Here is a 19,685-nt window from a genome sequence, read left to right as displayed (position 1 = left end):
CGGTGCGTACCTGCTGGCATACTGCTCTATCCTGGAATGGGTGTCATCATGAGAGAGCTGAGGTGACTGGGACAGCCTGGAAATGAATGGGGTAATGGAGATGAATGAGATTCGGCATGCTCACACAACCTCATTAACACACACAGACATTCACAGGCACATGCACACACGCGCTCAAAACAGGCAGGCGCACACACACGTACAATCTAATGCCCCTTCACAACATCACCTAAAAACAAATCTGATGATCCTAGAAAGAGAAATAGGAGAGCAGGATGATCTACGGTATGGTTGGATGGTTTTTGACAGCGGATGCTGGGATGAGCAACTGTATGCTAGTTGGATGCTTTAAAGAGGAGAAGAAGGTGACGGTAAGGGGACAGTGGGTGAGTTTTTGTCGCATGATCAGCCAGTGGATCGGGCAGGCAGGCGGGCAGGCAACATGCAGTGCAGTCATGGCTTAGTTGGTGTGAGGGCTTGGGGGGAGGTGAGTAAGGGGAGAAAGGAGTAAAAGGAGGTGTCATTTAAAGGCATTCCAGTCTGGAGACGAGATTGTTGTTGCTGGTGCTCAGAGATACTCACTCGTACTGCTCCGGACACATGCTGATGAGGGTGATGGGACTGTAAGAAAATTGGAGGGAGGGAGGGAGGGAAGGAGGGAGGGGAATAAAAGGTACCACAAAACATTTCAGGGTCAAATCCACTCAGCGGGTCAGAACCAAAAACACAGCAGGTGGAGGAAGAAGTGGAAGGTTGAGTTTATCCAACAGTTGAGCAGCTGGACTCAACACAGAGGAGAGTGTAAAACAGTCACTGAAATACACCACATGAGGTTGTGAGTATCCCCTGTGACGTTATCTGAAAGCCACTTCAAAATAAACTTGTGACACAGGAAATTTGTAGGTTGACAGTCAGTTTTGAAAGGGTCAGAATGGGCAAGTGGATCTGTCAGCGTACTGTAATATACCCATGTGATGTGTGTGTGTGTGTATGTGTGTGAGAGCATGAAAGCTCACAGAGAAAAAGGGTTGAGTCAGTTGACTTAGCCACTGTCACACACATTTCATTAAATTGATTTTACAGTTCTTCCTGCATACAGAATGATATGTCCCAAATTTGTTCCCTTTTCTTATTTATTTCTAGCAGGATTTACTCAAATAGCATGCCAAAAAAAACATGTTTAGAACCTATTTTCTATTAAATCTAAAAAAAAACTCCTTGTGTTTCCAGTATAAGAACCCAGCAAATGAAGCTACTTGTCATTAGAGTTTCTGGAAATTAAATATGACCAACTAGGATGTGTGACTTTTAAAGTTTCTGGTTTCTAGTCTGTGATAATTGCTGCTATTCTCAGAGACGCAGATCATAAATTGTTATTTGTAAATAAATTAGACACTTTCTTATCTTGAAGTCGCCAAAAAAAAGTGTTATTTTCATGGAGGAGGCTAGTTAGAATTGGTAAGATAAGAGTTAAAGTTCTTCCGCCTCGCACTTTTGTTCCCACATGAAAGCCGGGAAATTCAGAGGGAGACGTGTGGCATGGTGGTTATGTTTTTCACAGTGGGGCAGCTACTGTAGTCACACTTCTGTAGCTGAAAGGAGAATTTGAAATGTAGCGGGGGATTCAGACGGAAAAGCCAGAAAGAAACAGAGATAGTGAGAGAAAAAGAGATCGGGGTCGGCGGGGCAGACTGAGCTAACTACTCAGAGCTGGTGCTGCGGCAGTTTGCACGCCCCCGTCGACATCTTTGCCAGAAAGAACAGTCAGTGTGCTCATTTTGTTTTCCAGGATGTCAGTTTTCATCTTTGCCACGAATGTATAGCCTTGTGTTGATGGTTTTTTTTTTTTCTTTCACCCAAATTTTTCATACCCACATCTAATGTCATAACTTGGCAATTTAACCTTCAGATGGGTGCACTTTAAAAGATGTACATAACACAAGTTACTGTAATAGACAGGGAGAGAGAGGGAGAGAGAGGAAATTGGAAATGAAGTGTGAGGAAAAAAATGGGTGAAGGAAAGCTGACTAAAGGAGAGAGAGAGACAGAGAGAGAGAGAGAGAGAGGGGAGGAATCGCAACAGCAAAGACCTTGGGAGTGTTTGGGGTGTGATAAATGTGGTATTTTTAGATGGAAGGCTTGTTGTGCCTGCTGAAGTACAATAGCAGCATGAATAAAGCACATTTCACTTCCACTGGTATTCAGTCTGAACAGGCACATTTCATGGCTACAATGAACCCAAAGACAAAGGATCAGTCTACTATGAATATTTTAATTTTATTGCCTCATCTTAAAAAATAAATCCTTTTAAATGTGCACACAGGGCAAGACATTTTAACATCTTTCTCTAGTCTCTAAAAAAAATATAAATAAATAAAATAAAAGTCAACGTCTTGCCAGTAGGCTGAATGTCTAGCCTCGGGTAAACAACTGGTAATGGACCTTTTGCTAAGGATTAACACCCACTCATAAGTTGTAACACTTGTGCCGAAGAGCAAGGTTTTTGAATGGGCTTGCTCAAATAATACTTACACTTGCTACTTTAGAAAACTTGGAACCGCTGACTGAGAAGACACTGCCAAAATAGCTGATATCTTTTGTCATCTGTTTATGTAGTTGTCACTGTTTGGTTTCTTTTTTTTTGGTGGTGGGGTGGGGTTGAATGGTCTGAAAGGTTTCTCAGAATCAAATGAGTCCATTATGCTGAGGTAGTCACTTTGTCACAGTTAGCACTCCTCTCTGCTTTCTCCTGTCCTCCGTTTTCTCTGTCAGGGGTAAAAGACCGTCTTTGCATGCTGTCACCTCTACCTGTCTGTCAAAAGGACAGCTAGAGGACTGGAGAGAGAAACATATGTGTGTATGTGTGTGTGTTGTGAGTAGACTGAGATAGACAGATACATAAAGAGAGTGTCCTGTTTTCATCTTTCATACACCTGAGAGGTGTGCTATTTATTACAAACCAGTTTTCTTGGGCTTCTTTCTTTCATAAAGTTCATACAGATGTGTGACAAATTAGGACAAACCTTAATAAATGACTGAACAAAATGAGAAAGCTTGATGAATATAAAATTATGTAAATCTGCCTTCAAAGGTACCAGATGCCATAGGTGCCAACACCTATGGGAGATTTTGGAGCAACGTGTTTAACAGGATTTATAGTCAATGAAAATGTTAATGGGAGTCTGGTCATATATCCCTGTGATGTGGACCTTGCTTTACAGTTCAGTGTCAGATTTTATCTCTATACATCCCTAAATATTATACTTGTCTGTAATGTAATAAGTACTAAATTCAAAAACTACTTTGCAGTTATCATCTTTAATTAACCGCAATACAGAGGTTTACTTTTTCAGTCCTGTATAAATTTCTCTCTCATTGCCTGCTAGCATACAGAGGGCACAGAGGACATCATTCTTTTTTAACTTTGTTTTCTGTGATCAAAAGAAAATTATTGTGTTGAGACTTGATCCCGAAAAACAAAATATAGTAATTCAATTGCACGTCCGAACCCATTAACCTCTCTGCAAAGCTTAATGTAGCAGAGACTCGTCTTCTCTATCTGGTTATTTTGGATAAAAAGCAAAAAAAAAAAAAAAAAAAAAAAACATTAGAATGTTTCTTTCACATTATCAAATACAGCTGTGACAAATCAAAAATCCTATCTGGTGTGAAATGAAGCAAAGATATAAGTGGGAGGTGAGAGTAGGTGGTGTTTTGCTCTCTCAAGGTGGAGAGAAACAGAGTGGGTGGAATTAAAAAAGAGAAACGATGATACAAGAGTGGAAAGGAGAGCGACAGCAAGTGAGTGAGTGCATTAGGGAGGGCAATTATACAGCAGACTATCTCATTTTCTCTTCTGAAGCTACAGTACTTTAAAAATTACAACTTCTTAGGAGATTCATTTGTTAAGACGACCAAGAGAGCCTGACAGCACATTATAAAGGTTTGGGGGGGGGGGGGGGGGGGGGGGGGATTTTAAAAATTAAATCTCTTAATATTGTTTAAAAGCAATACTCAAACTCTGTGATGATGTTATTCAGGATGATGTCAATAGTAAGTTTTTGTTTTGTCTCTTGTGTGCACTGTATTGCTTATATGCTTATTACCAACAACATGGTAGCAAATGTGTTGCTGTTTACCTAATCTGTTTAATCCCTTTTTAAGCAGGGACCTAAACCTTGTTCCAATTACAGAAAAATCCATTTCAATTTAGGGCACAGTGTTCATTTTCACTGTGACAATAAAGGTCTAAAATAAATGTGGTATACTCAGCATTTCTTAACACCAGTCTTACTATATATTTGAGCCAAATCTTGTAAGCAGTTAAAAAGCTAAAAATCACAGATAGTGGATTCTTTCTGCACATAAAGCTGTCTAAAGTGCCCACAAGCCTGTGGCTAGATGTAGCAAGCCCACAGCTCACAAGGGAGACATAATCCGAGAAAATAGACAGAAAATGATGACCATGAAATAGTCCTACATTTCTCTAAGTGTCCGTTCCCTTCTGCCGTATTTTGAAAAGATCTCTGTGTTTCGCCACAATTCGTCTACTTTTTAGAGGCATTTATCAGGCAGGCAGCTCTGTAGGAGTCATTTCACAGGGAAGTGAGAATGGAGGGGGGTCAGGAGGAGGGCGGGCCAGGATGGGAGGGTTGAAAGAGGGAGTGCAATCCATCTGAGAGGTGATTGTGCACAACTGGATGTCGGGGGAAAATCTATTGTGAGTGAACAGGTGAGTCATTGCGTGCGCACGCATGAACATCTTTGAGAGTTTTCCGTGCTTACAAGATGCAAAACTTCATAGTTCAAAAGTAAAAGAGCATGAAGTGGGAACGTCAAAATGTAACATTAGAAGTGACTGAGTGACGGCATATTCCACAAAATACAAAACATACTGACAGGCAGACAAAAGGAGACAGGAGAAAAATAGATAAAATGTAGAAAATTTACATAAACGATGTGTGAAAGTACACATGAAAAATGGGCTGCTATTTCGAAAAGGGTTGCAACTGAGACACTCCGGTGGGGAGGATGAGGCATCCGCCTGGGGCATCTGCATAAAGTGGGCCTAGTTAAACGGCTCTCCAGGGGGATTTACGGATGGCAGGAGCAGGGACATAAGTCAGACGTAGTCACTGGGGCCGGTGCCACAGACAGAAGATCTACAGTGCAGCTACCACACCTGATAAAGACTGGGGCCGACAGGTGAATAAGCACATAAAGTGAGCTGGGAATTAACACTGCCCGGAGAGTGTCAGGCATGAGACATTTGATAAATGGAGATGCACTGATTGCCATTTGAGGACATTTATAACAGAGAGAGAGATTTGACAATAAAACAAAGTGACATCACTGGAGTTATCTCAGTTTGGGATTGAAGACTACAAACTGGGTATTATTGGTGTTACAAACTGGGTGCATGTTTGGAAGTTTGGAAGACTTGGGTTTACTCAGCAGGAAAGTGAAAGACACTATCAGGTTGCATTGTGGGAAATGTAGGATTCAAGGTTTTTGGAGCATGACCTACAGTATACTAGAAATTAAAAATGAGAATATCTTGATTTTGACCATTCCTTTTTCAATCTGTCCCCAAATGTTATGGATGTCCCATACTGAATAACTTCTTTTACACACAGTTTAAAAATTCTGTCACAATCTGTAAATGAACTTAGTTTTGTGATTATCCAGAGCTTCACAACAGTTACCTCTGCCAATCAGATTTGAGTGTTGTTCTGTTTCATAAAGACACTCAAGTGTTACTTACGTTTCCAAGTTGTCGCCCTCTAGAACCGTCTGGACAGGAAGGTAGCCTAGCCGAGGATGCTTGGCAAAGTACTTCTTAGATCGGAATTTGTTCTTCAGCACTTTGGTGAAATCACGCATGTCCTCACCTGATGTCGTCTACCAGAGAGAGATAGAGAGAGAGAAAGACAGTGTGTTATTTATTGCAGTGTGTGTGAGATTATGCATTTCCACTGTCTCTTGTGCACACACAAGCAGCATTTGCATTTGTGTGGAGGAGAATGTGTTTTGTTAATTAGATGCTTAGCAAAGGTGTTCCTCCTGCAGAAGCGGTTTCTGCTTCACAAGCAAACAACAAATTACCACAACAGTCTGACCAGAGGGGGAGAAAATCCCTTTGCAGAGGATTCAGACAACTAAGCGCACACTTACACACTTACACACACACACAAACACACACACACACACACACACAAGTACAAAACTCCCACAGTGGACAGATATGCTTAAATGAACAGACTCTATTGAGTTCACTTAAGGCTTATTGACTAATCCACGCAATTTAAGATGGTAGCTTGAGCAAACTAACAGCAATTACAGATCAATTACGCTAAAGCTGGAGGAGGGTTGGTACAAGTTTATCTACACGAGTGTGTGTGTGTGTGTGTGTATTTATGTACGCTCCTTTTAGTATGGCTTAAGAGATGTGCTTTTTTGGCTGGACTGACCAACAACCAGCCCTATAACCGTGTTTGTCTATGAGTGAGTGAGTGAGTGCCTGAGTGAGTGATGAAGTTACACCATTGGTCGGCCAGCTGACTGTTGACTGTGGCTGTTGCTCTTCAATAATGAATCGGCGTGAGATGATGGAAGCGGAGGACAGGAGCGCTATGCGGAATGACTGTGTTTCTGCTCTGAGCTTTGACGCTCTCACCTCCGGTGTTAAATGCAGTGAAGTTGGCTAAACTCCTGTTAAAACAGACACATACCAGCGTCTCTACTGTCTCTTCCTCTGTCGTCCAGTGTGATCGACTCTGTGGCTGACAGTGGTGTCAGCAGCTGGCAGGAGAGACACTCTGCGGTGTGTTTGGATTTTATAACTGAACTAATGGCAGGATGCAAGCTTTTTATTTCTCTGACGTTTTCACATCACAAATGATGAACAATAGCATTAAAACACGAGTCTTGCAAGTAAAACATGTGACTCATGTAGCGGTTATATCAGTTTAGTGTGGGGCAGCTGTTCTGCAGGTGCGCTTGATTTGACTGCAACTGCGGTAACCAGGCGGAGGTAAGCCTCCTGAATTTGCACCCAAAATGCTGTCAAACCTGTCATTTACAATTTCCGCCGCAGCCTCCATGATCATCGACCGGGAAAGAGGCAGAAAAAACAGAGGCATACAGGCACAGAGAGAGAGCACACAGTTAAAGCACTCTAAATATTGTTCTCAGATATAGCTTAAACCATGTGATATGCTGCTTCACTACACTTTACCAGCAAATATTCCTGGGACCACAACAGAAACTTGCTGGCAAACATTTAATATCCAGGAATTCACATTATAGACACTGACTATTCCTGTAACAAATTGGCCACAATCTCACACAATCCAGCCATATACTTGGTTTTGACCTAATCTTTTTCTATTTAAGATTATTTTTTGTGTAGATATAGACAGAAGACAATAGGCAGGAGAGAAAAATATGAGGTATGACGTACAACAAAGGTGCCGGCCAGAGTAAAACCAAAGACGTTGCAGTTATACGATGTGCGTCTTAACCACTGGGGCACCAGATGTTTTGTGACAGCTAGACATTTTCACTTATTTTTTCAGTTCCAATAAAATGACATCAAGGACACCAGTCACAGTCAAAGCGAAATAAAATCCCCACTTACAAAAAGTAAAAACAATAAAATTACAGTAATCAATACAGCACAGCAGCAAACCTGACTTCCTCAGTATCACTGACAAAGCCCATTGGAACTATAAAAATGCCACTCCCATAAAATCAAAAACTAATAAAAAAAGCAATATTGTGGCCATAAAATAAACAGTATGACAATGATGAAAGAAAGAATCTTATTAAATGACCGCACCAAGTCTCACAAAAGCCACCATGAATCATTGACTCTCTGTAAAAACTGTTTTTTTGTAGCATCTGCCCAGCTTCATTATTCAATATAGATGTGATATTTTCAAAGGAATAAAACTGAAACACAAAATGGTTTGAGCTTAGGGAGAGGGGTAAATATGATTATATATTACACTGTGATTTTTTTAGAGCAAACCAAGAGAAACAATAAAAAAATTTGCACTTTCAAAGGTGTCAGATAAGTTCAGTTGAAGTGACTCAAGTTTTTCATTTGATTACCCCCAGGCAGGAATTACAGATTTGGGTCTCAGATACATCTGTGAGCTTGGAACAGCTGGATTTGGCTGTTTTTTTGTTTTTTGTTTTTTTACAGCCTTGTTTGCAGTTCTACAAAATTCTGGTTATATATATGCGCTGTCTAAGAACAACAAGCTTCAGGTCATATCGCAGCTTTTCAGTTGGATTCCTGTCAAAGCTTTTCAAGGTTTTTCTTAATTTTGTTCTACAGCCATTCCAGTATTGATCTGACAGCATGCTTTAGGTCATTGTTTGAACAGAACATAAGCTGTTGTATCAGTCTAAGGTGTTTGGCACTGTGAAGCGAGCTGTCCTCAATAATTTGCCTGTATTTGGCTCCATCCATTGCTCCCTTTGTGTATTCCACTTGCTTCTGCTGAAAAGCCTCTGGACAGTATGCGCCTGTCACGGCCATTCTTCACAGCTGTGATGGTGATAAGTTGTGACTGGCTTCTGGCAGACACGGAGCTTAACATTATGGCTGATAAGTTCAAATATTCATTTAATCAGCGCATACAATCTTTTGTCTTAAGCTCTCAGTCTTTCACGGGCCTTTTTGCAGCTTCCAGGCTGCTGTCATGAGCCTCTCTTTTCTGCCAAACAGAACAGATCTCTGCCGCACCGATTGTCCTTCTAACCAGATCTGCCATTAAAACAGTTTTATCAGCGTAGTCCTTAAGTTCATGATCTCATCTGGGGTCTGTCATGCCTGGCTACTCAGCTTGGTTGGGTGACCAGCTCTAAGAGAGTCTAAGAGAGCCCAACAATTTCTTTACTTTGCCCCTGCTATACATGTTGTAGAAGTACTTTACACAAATAATTTGTAGTCATGTCTAATCAATTGAACTGGCCACATCTGGAGAAGCATAATTTAATTTTAAGTGTTACTGAATGAATGCACTCTAGGAAATGTGGAAAAAGTCAAGGAGAAATGTTGAATCCTCTAAGAAGGCATTGTTTATTTCTTACTTTTTCATGAAGTTGGCAAGTAAATGCTTGTGTGAGTAACAAACCCTGTAACAAAGCGCTAATCTTTAACCAACATTCTAAGTGTTTGTTGCTGCAACACAGCTGAAAATAAGATAATGTTCTTTCAAAGTCATGGCAGGCAGCTGCTGGGCATCTTAACTTGGGAAAGAATGATGACTGCTCCCTACAGCTGCTCCTCCGAAGTCAATATCTATCCCATTTGCAAAATTGAAAAAGCAAATTAAAAAACAGAAATGAGGAAAGTCTTCACTTGAGTCACTCAAAGTTTGACGTTAAGCAATATTGAAACGAGTTGGCCCGCAAGTCTGCGATCCTAATTGAGAAAAGAGAGCAATGTTCAATTTCGCCAAGCTCCCCTTTTCTAATATTCTTCTCTCTGCGTAGTAGTAAAGTGAAATATTGCTTTCTGGCAGACATTATAAAAAGACCTCAGAGAGCCATGAGTACTTTACCATTTGTTCATGTAAATTCAAATGAAGCCAGAGGTCTGTCAGGAGGGTTGATTGTGGAACAAGTTGGAGAAATCAACTGCATGGGACGTGGGACATAGAGGCAAGGGGCAAGAGTGATGTCAATTTGTATTAATCATGGTGTGGGGATAAAAATCTGTGCAGAGAGACACATGAGGGGGACTCATTTCCCAAAAGCAGGTCCCCACAAGGTAAACCATTAAATGTTCAGGTTAAGACTTGGTTATTGGTGACAGGGCTGGGTTAAGATATGATTAATGTTAGGTAAAGCTAAAGGGAATGAATGTAAGTCAGTGCAATGTGCATTTAAGTGACAAAAACAAGTTTGTATGTGTAACTGTTTTGATTTGATGGCCTTTGGGATACAGAACACTTGTATAGGGTCAGTATATGGATATGTGTCCAATTAGGGGAAATCGTAATGCTTAGCATACAGTCATATAATACTTTAGACAATAGTGCACTTCTAAGGGGTCCCCCAGTGGCTTCTGAGTTAAGATGCTGAACTGCAAACCACCTGTTCTGACTCTGGCCAGGGACCTTTGTTGCATCTTTCTTTCTCTCATTCCCTCTCATCTCTCGCTGTCGCTGTCTGATAAAGGCTTAAAATGGCAGAAGGAAATAAATAAATAAAATAAAACACTAAAAAATAATGTGCTTCCAAATTTATGGCAACATTATCGGTAAGGTCTGAGATCTGAGTTTGATGTGGAAGAACTTAACTGGCCTGCACAGGACTCCTATCCTCTACCTCATCAAACTCTTTTGGGATGAACTGGAACATAAAGTGCAAGCTGGACCTTATCACCCAAAATCAGAGACCCGACCAGTTTGCAGAATCTTGCGATAAGCTTTCCCAGAAGAGTGGAGTCTTAAACATACTAGTTGCCCACAGTTTTGTAATGACATGCTCAACAATCACATATAGGTGTTATTCTCAGGAGTGCATGCACTTATGTCCATGTAATGTATCTTGATATGCAAACCAGAGAGTTAAACAATACTAGGAAATTAAAACAGCATGTTTTCAGAATAAGCACATATACAAACTGAAACTGCTGTGAAAGTAACATACAGTAGGAGTAAATATACAGGGAGTTGTAAGAGTGCGAGTCATTAGGAGAGAGATAGTTTTAATGAAAGATGGGATGGGAGGTAACCAAACTCGGAAAGTGTGAATGTGTGTGCTTTCATTAAATGGATGAGCGGAGTGTGTGAGCATGTGGAAAAGAGATATGAGATGAGCTGCTGAACAATGTGTGTGCCTATGTATATATGTGTGTGTGTGTGTTACTCTCTCACCGGGGTGCAGTACTCCACCATTGGGTAGTTGAGCTTGTGGCCCTTGGCAGTGCGCCCAGAAAAGAAGCAGCTCTGACACACGTCGTAGTTGAAATGCTTCAGACTGCGATACCTAGTGGGAGAGGAGAGAAAGGGAGGTTAAAAGTGAGATAAGTTGAGCTGGGAAGTAGTGTGCGTAGATGTCACTTACATGTCCTCGGGGAGTGTGTGTATGTGCGTGCAAATGAGCACATATGTAGCAGTGCAACATGACTCATCTCCGGGCTACACTGGGGCCTCCTGGAGAGCTGTCGATTTTCCACTGTCACTCTGTCACGCAGTCCTTCCACATACACATGTTCATGTGCATGTGAAGCATTCAAACCATCCTCAATATGCTGACAGTGTGGCAGACATTTGGATTTCCACCAAAACACAACGATGTGACAACAACTGTCAGGATGTTGTCCTCAGCAGCTGTAGCCAGAAGGCCATTTAACAGCTAAATAGAGACAGAAGCCGTTCAGACATAATAGCTTAAGTCTTTTATCTTTCTCTCCTCTCCAGCTCTCCCAAGGTTAGCTGACTGATGAGCTACGAGAGGGAGCCATATATCAAAGGATGCAACATCGCACACAACACTGCCAAGTCAAATGCGCCATTACGTACTGACACGGAGCATATTACTGTGAAGAGGGGGCGTTAATTCACCTTCACAGCAGGAGGTGCCGGGATGCCCCTAATTAATGAGTTTATCCACTAACAATTTTGGTTTATTATGGAAACCTTATGTCTGGTCTGCTTTGGGAACATCATGATATCTGTTAAAAAGCACTTTTTATTAAACACTTTTTGTGTCCAGAGCAGGTTGCTTTGTGCAGAAATGATCAATATAATATGAATTCAAGGCAATAGAGGATAAAGAGCTGTAGCAAAAAAAGTAGTAGAGGAACAAGCCTTTGCACAAATCTTTGTAAGGTATCATATTTCCTCAGACTGTGAGCCATTCAGTGCTCCAAACCAAACACAACAAGTCACAAACACAACAAGAACAAATAAAACAACCAAAAAGAGATTAAAACAAAATTGAATCAAAAATAAAGGTCAAAATCCAATTCTACATAAATAATCCTACAAATTATCATAATAAAAACACCACAAAGCTCTTTTGTCTCGCTGGCATTTTGTAGCAGAAGCTATCAAGTTTTAATCAATGCTGGCAGGTCCGACATTGCATATAAATATATGACGCATGCACAGGAAATGGTGCATGTTGAAAGTGGCTCCGTGGCTTGCTAACTATCCCACCCATTTGTTGTGGTTAAGAAAACATTTATTAAATGTAAACATATGTGCTTACACATTATCCTTTATATGCTGTGTGAGTTTTTGGACGATCCCATCTAAACTGACTAGTAAGACTTACAACAACACAGAACAACAGAACAACAACCTAGAAATCTACTTGTAACACAGTTGGTGTCATGTCTCAAGACCACACAAAATGCCTGCTATGCGTTTTCCTTGCTCTTTCTCTCTCCCTTTCCCTACCTCCATCGTTCCCTCTCATCGATCAATGACAGAACTTGGGAGACGTGTGCTTCATCAAATGTCTGACTGTATTTCTCTTTTTGCTGGCAAAGCAAGGGATCTGAAAGGGACAATCCTGCCACCCTACTTCACTTAGCATGGTGTTATGCTTATCTTCAGCTTTGGAAAAAGCTTTTCTCTGCTGGTCTTCTCAGTGAAAATTAAAATTTTATGATAAGTTGATTTAAGCTGTTTGCTGAGGCAACGCCCATCTTTCTTTACCTGTTGTTTCTGTATACTATTGATCCGGGAACAACTGAAACAAAAGCAGTCAGGGGTACACATGTGAGTATGTGAGTCAGTCTCGCACAGTATCAGAGGGTGGTCTGTTATGGATTGCTTGCCAGGCGATCGGCTCTTTTTGAACTTTGAGAATGTGGCTGTGTACTATATGTTTGTGTGTTTATGAGCGTGTTGTTGTGTTTGTGAGTGTGTATGTTTCATTGCAAACCTCCGGATGGTATTTAGCCAGTGGTGTATCAGCTGCTGACATTTAGATAAATGCCTGCCCTCCAGAGCAGATCTGCCCTTTATGCTCAACCATGAGAGAACAAGACAGAACAGTTCCACATTCAGTGTGCGTGTTAGTATGTTTGTGTGTCTGGCCTTTTGTCACCTCTTTTTATTTTGTGCATGTGCTTTACAAACCCTGAATTAAATGCTTCATGTGAGCATGTGTGTGTGCCTTTACCTGAAGCCAACAATAGGACACTCCTTGCAGATGTTACACTTGGCCTGATGCTTTGCCGTCTCTGCGGCAGCTACTCTGTGCAGGACAGGAAGCCAAACCATGGACTGTGGCTCCAGGCGCATCCAATCAACAAACTGCCTGGGCTCCAGCTCCACCTTATTGGTCACCTGGGCATGAAAGAGGCAGTGCCAAGAGTTAGGAGGCTTTAAGTCAAAAGTTTAGCCACCATATAAAATTTACAGTTTATATAAAAAAGGGCTGATAAACTGTAAAGGCACTTTGTAGCATGATAGAGAAACATACACGACATCATTTCCAGAAATGAAGAACAGACTGTAACTCTTTGCTTGTTACCTAACAAATTTAAGATGACCATACATATCAAAGTGACATTCCCTTCAGGTGCATTCTGGCCTTGAATTGTGGACCAGACTAAGCTAACTTTTATGAGCTCATTATTCATGTTTATTGGTTGAAATATCTTATAATAAACATTGATTTTAACACCCTCACTGCCCTTGTCCTATCTGCCCACAGCTGTTGGCATACAGGTGGAAAAAACTTGTGCTTTAAACTTTTGAAGGTGTGATTGTGTATATATCCAGTATTTGCTTTATGCTAAGTCCAATGTTTTCAATAAGTGAAATAATTTTCTGAGCATCTTTTTGGGATGGTATTTCTTTGTTCAACTGCAGATCATAATGAGTCGATTGGAAAAGCCAGCACTAGGGCAAGAAGCTTTGACATGGCTGCTGTTACTGCTAAACAAATCAAAGACGACCTTTCCATCATTCTTGACACACAAAAAGGGCAACAAATACAGCAAAGGGCAGAATACATTTGAAATAAGAAGAGAGACTAATCAAAAGGAATAGAGCATGTGGGTGTGTGTTCTCCTGATCCCTTCCTAAGGCTTATTGTGTGCAAGACTGTAGAATGTCTCAATTTTATTAAAATATCCTTGTGTGAATAAATTCATGATACAAAACAAACTGAAAAAGAAGCAAATTTCAACTTTAAAATTGAAATGAATCCTCACAGTCAATACTTTTTTAGACTCGACCAAAATGTGTTTAAAGCAATAAGTATCAAAAATGGTAAAGTACAGAAAACTGGTATCAAATATTTGTTCAGATTTGTACTCTTCTTCACCCATGAACAGTTTCAGATTTAAATGTTATTTTTTATTTGAACGATGTTCTTAGTCCCATTACAGCTGATTAGATTTAGACATTTCACATTTGAGAAGTTTTAGTTCTGTCATAGAAAAACTTCCTACAAGTAAGAAAAGAGTAGTGCTTTGTATCATTACTGGAACTTGTATCGTAGGTATCGTATCAACATCGTATCAAGGCATTTAAAATTATATCCAGCCCTAAAGATCACTTGTGTAAATGTATTTCGGGCCAAAACTCGTTGAAATGTGAATTTTATGTACATTATTAATTGAGTGTGATTCTTTTACCAAGGTTGAAGTACACATTAAGTCTTCTTCAACTGGTTTTGTAGTCAAACCTTCATCCACATAACATAATTTTTAAATCTTTCATTCATCCATTTGACCTTCCCCTGCACAATCATAGTACCTCTTTGTCTCTCCTTTCCCATACGTTAGTCTCATCTTTGCCCCCCCCCCCCCCCCTTGCCATCTAACAGCAGAATTATAGCACTTACAGATTAATTACTGCAGTGGAGAGATGGCTGAAAGGATGACTAGATAGACGGATGGATGGATAAATGAAGGAGAGTGACAAAGGAACAGTCAAAGAGGCCATATTTATGGCAGCGCAACTCGTTCATCACAGGCCCATTAAACCAAATGGACTGGGTGACTGCACTGTCACTGGCAGGGCAGATTGACACACAGGTGTCAGAGCTTTGCTTGTGTATGTGTGTGTAAATGACAGAGAGGGTGTGTGTGTGTGTGTGTGTGTGTGTGTGTGTGTGTGTGTGTGTCAGCCTGATTTCTACCTGCCAATTCGGTTTGATGATTGAATGAACTGCAACTGGACTACAGCTGGCACAGCAATTCATGACCAAGTCTGCGAGCAAATTGTTTGTGCGTGCTTGTGTGTGTACTCATGCATGCTCGCCTCTCAGTGTGCATGTGTGTATTAATATGTTATCAAGAGAGTGAGATGTAGGCAAGGCGACAAGGTGTTTGCATTCTTGTCTTTTGCATTATTTTGAGAAGAAAAAAAAAAGAGAGAGAAAGTTTTAAGATGCCGGTGTCTGCTGCACTCTGCTATTTTGGGAAGCGCAGCACAGGAAATAAGTGAAATTTATAACCTCCTAATTTTAATGTTTGGCTCCCATTTATTACTGCTGAAGCATGAGCCAGGGGAGAAAGAGTGAGAAAAATGAAACTGATCCCAGTGGATGAAGACATCATTAAATGCCAGTAATGTCCAGAGATAAACCTGGAAAAGGGGTTAGCTGGCCGCCGTAAACCACTTGAGGACAGCCAGCAGAAGACTAGGGGCCATTTGAGGCTTCATGGTTGGCCAGCAGAGCCTAAATATTGAAGCTCTTTTACAGGTTTGAAAGAGGCAGGTGTTAGATAGCTGAAGGAGAGTGAGGTACTTCATAACAATTAGCTTCAGGGAAGATGCATTGAAACATAATCTCTTACAGAACTGATTACTTGCAAAAAACTATCACCTGCAATGTAGCAAACACTAACAAGTGAATTTAGAAACCACTGCAGAAATGTTAGCAGAGAAAGCTCCATGTCCTTTACAATCATAAACAGCCATGCAATAAATCCTGTCTTTTGTTAAGCTTGTGGTGTGTAGCGTAGCTTTTCATACGGTATCAGATAGTAGTAACAAAAATGCTTTGCAAGTATCTTTAATCTGTCTGCTCTTCTGTTGAGTACATAGCTGCCTATTGCATTATATTGCATTTTCTTCATGCAGTGAGAAGCTTGTCTTTTTCTCATTAATTTAATTTTTCAGTTGAGAATACATCCGGTAATCATTCATTTGTTCATTATGTTACTACCCAATCTGTGATGAAATTGAATCCCTGGCTTATATGATTCTGTATATGTTTCTGGATGTCTACATGTATGTGTTGAGTGCACATCTACATGCTTGTGTGTGAACATACGTGCTGGAAGCAGCTGCGGACGCTGGGTTCGATGTTGGAGCCTCCGAAAGCGGCCACCTCCCCCAGCTGCCTCGGGATCTGGATGGCTTCATGAAGCAGCAGACCGAGCTGCCTCTGGTCACATGTGTCACCTGCTGACGCAACCTGGCTGAAGAGGTCTGGGGGGGCGGGTGGATGATGGGGTGGTGGGTGGGTGAGGAAGAGAGAGGGAGAAAGGGACAAAGAGAAAAAAAAATGAAAAAGAGGGAGTGAGGGAAAGAGTCAGAGCATGTGGGTGATATTTAAAGAAAGAAATATATGTATAAATAGATGTGGAGTGAGAAAAAGTGACAGTATAGAATGGAGTGGGAGGGAAAGTGTTAGTATGTGCGTGGGTGGGAGGTGGTAGGGAGGACATGGAAGACACTAGGGAAAAGATACATTTTTAATCTTTCTGACTCACTTCTTTCATGCCAGAATCTTTCTACCTAAATCTCTCCATCCCTGCCTCCAGCTCACATTCTTAGGGAGATTGACAGAGCTGTACTAGATGTGGATGCCTGCCCAGTGACACACAGGCCTGGCCAGTGAACATGTTATATTTTAAATGAAGTTATGAAACATCTCTGGGGCTCGTGCACAAACTGAGCAAAGAGAGCACGGGGGGTGATCCAGAGAAAGAGCGGAGGAAGAGGGAGAAATGAAGGGCATGACAGGTCTTTCTGCTCCGCTTGCAGCTGACTTTGATCTCTGTGTGAGGCCTGGCCCTGATGCCAGCTCCTGTTATGTACAGTATGTGTGTGTGTGTGCAGTACATGCAAACACCAGCAATGATGTGTGTTCGTAATCCCCTTCCTTCACACCTTTTGTGTCATTTGCCTGATCAACCCCCACACCCACAACTTGCTACTTTCTGCTCATTTGACATACGCAACTGTCACAAAACAAGTGTCAAATGGCAGTATGCCTGGTTAGGTGTGTGTCTGTGTGTGTGTGTGTGTGTGTGTGGGTAAGTGAAGGTGAGTTGCTGTGTAGCTATATGCATGAGACTGACAGCCAATGAGACTCTAAGAGTACAGGAGGACGGACGCAATCAGGCGTGCTTGATACCCTTCTCGGGCTAATAGAAACTGCCAGTGGAACCAATAGGCTCAGGGATGGAGACCGTGCCATGGCGAGAGAAAGAGAAAGGGAGGAGAAAGAGGAAGAGGGGAAAGAGGATGGAGAAAAGGATGGATGAGAGAGTAAGTAAGATAGGACCAAAGACAAAGTGGCACTGGTAGATTGATGAACAATGCTGTGAGCAGTGACAGCGGAGGAGGATAGACAGAGAGAGATAAAGCAGCAGAAACAAAGAGCAGGAAGCCAAAATGACAGTCTCCTCCCAGTGCAGCAAGCCTATATTCATGCTTCCTAATCCTCAAAAATAAATCAGAACAAAAAAATTAAATAAAGAACAGGGGAAATGCGTAGGAGGTCTCTCATCCAATTAGGCAACCAATTCTCTAGTTCCTCTCTCTCTCGCTCTGTCTTTCTCTCTGTATGAGTCTGATTAATACTTGAGGTGGGAATCACAGATTAACTATTGATACAACACTATCACGATATTCCTCCCATGATCACGATATATCACAACAAAGGCGATTCTGCGATACACAGTATATCACTAAGAAATAGTTTACAATATGTCACGATATCTGTAACTGAAGACGAAAGAAAAAATATTTCAAAGAGCAGGAAATAGTCAGATAATGTACAATATTTATTAACAGTACATTAGTTTCACAGAAAAGAAATGCCACCTCAGTTTATATAAATATCAGCACACCGCGAACTTTAGCTTCAGTTTATAGCAGCACACTGCTAACTTTAGCTTCAGTTTGTATAAATATCACAACACTGCTTACTGTAGCTTCAGTTTGTATAAATGTCACAACACTGCTAATTTTAGCTTCAGTTTGTATAAATATCACAACACTGCTTACTGTAGCTTCAGTTTGTATAAATGTCACAACACTGCTAATTTTAGCTTCAGTTTGTATAAATATCACAACACTGCTAACTGTAGCTTCAGTTTGTATAAATATCACAACACTGCTAACTATAGCCTCAGTTTGTGTCTCTAACAGAGCTGCTGGTCACGTCAGTAAGCCTGACAACAGAGGCGACGTCATGCTAATAATCTAAAGATTTATTCCTTTTCTGTGGCAGTAAACACACATGACCCGCCAATAACTGTGCTATATTCAGAGCTTTATAAGATAATCAGGGCTGATGTGTGATGACATAACATGGCTGCCAACTCTCACTCACTGACTGTGAGACTCACGCAATTGACACTTTTCACACACTCTCACGCCACACATTCATTTTCTCATGCAGAGAAAAAAAATTCATAACCAATAATGTGGCGTGAAAAGAGGACACTAACAGCGCACAGACAGACAAGACAGAGCAGCACTGTGTTATTCAGACAATCAGGGGGAAAGCGAGAAACATACACAAATCTATATTGTAATGTATTCCTATACGTGCTGCTGTGAGTAATCTCAGTCAGCGTCTCTCCCTCTCCTCTCACACCGTCCGCATGCAGGCAGGAGTGAGAGTGAATTACTATGGTTATGGGGACGCTCTGTGTCTGTGTTTTGTGATTCCTAATAATAGGTTTTTAGGTAACCTCATACCATTTTAGGCTACATAATGTTTTTATAAATATAATTTCAAATATGAAATAGCCATTCTTCTAACAATCATTTCCTGTCCTGATCCACCCAATTATAATCTGTTCTTGATGCATTCTTGGTTTTCATAGCACCCTCAATCTAACTAATCTAGACTAGTGCAAGTGGCTCTTTCTTGACTTAATCCAAGAGGTAAAGTGGTGTAAAACTGCAGAAAATTTGTTTTAAATTACAATTGGCTATTACAAGTCTGGACCCCCAGACTCCCTGCCAATTATGTATCTTTCCAAGTTTACTCTCCCATTTAAAAACATAACCAGGGGCCCATGCTTGCACGTGTTGTCTTTCTTCGTGTATGTGCGGGCAGTGGGGTGGCTCACGGATTTCAATCATTGACTTTATGGATTTCGGTCATGTTAAGTTGACAGGTACACAATGGTCATTTGTCTAATTTTATGAATTTGTTCAGTGTTACTCAGGATCTGTTGGTGTAAAGTTGTAGAGTTGGCCTAAGTAGAGCAAGGTCAGTAAAGTTATTGCAGAATTGCAGCACTAAACAAGGCCAGAGGTCGAGTGGGTCAATTTACCATGAACAATGCTCATTTTATTATGAACAAAAATAAGTACTACTAAAATACCTCCCCACCCCTAATTAACACTGCTGAGATTAGCTTACAGCTGTGCTGGAGCAGTATGGGATAGACTTACTAGACTGACCTGCACAGGGAGCTGGGGAGTGGTGTGTTTAAGTGCATGTGG

The 19,685-nt window shown here is 41.0% G+C and overlaps 1 protein-coding gene across 7 annotated transcripts in view; it reads right to left on the bottom strand.

Moving 5' to 3' along the window:
- The window catches only part of utrn (utrophin), a 182,015-nt gene that overhangs the window by 20,856 nt on the left and 141,474 nt on the right, over positions 1 to 19,685 (bottom strand). For 6 of the 7 annotated variants that reach the window (XM_044329765.1, XM_044329764.1, XM_044329769.1 and 3 more), the window contains 6 exons: positions 16,267 to 16,424; positions 13,156 to 13,322; positions 10,896 to 11,007; positions 5,765 to 5,901; positions 583 to 621; positions 11 to 76 (listed from right to left, as the gene is read on the bottom strand). In XM_044329765.1, the coding sequence (XP_044185700.1) occupies positions 11 to 76; positions 583 to 621; positions 5,765 to 5,901; positions 10,896 to 11,007; positions 13,156 to 13,322; positions 16,267 to 16,424 (679 nt within the window). The remainder of the gene's footprint in view (positions 1 to 10; positions 77 to 582; positions 622 to 5,764; positions 5,902 to 10,895; positions 11,008 to 13,155; positions 13,323 to 16,266; positions 16,425 to 19,685) is intronic. The other variant, XM_044329766.1, reaches the window with a different exon arrangement.

The sequence above is a fragment of the Thunnus albacares genome, chromosome 16 (assembly GCF_914725855.1).
Source record: "Thunnus albacares chromosome 16, fThuAlb1.1, whole genome shotgun sequence".
In the NCBI taxonomy this organism is placed as follows: Eukaryota; Metazoa; Chordata; class Actinopteri; order Scombriformes; family Scombridae; genus Thunnus; species Thunnus albacares.
The sequence above is the reverse complement of the archived record's forward strand: the minus strand, read 5'-3'. Positions and strand labels throughout refer to the sequence as shown.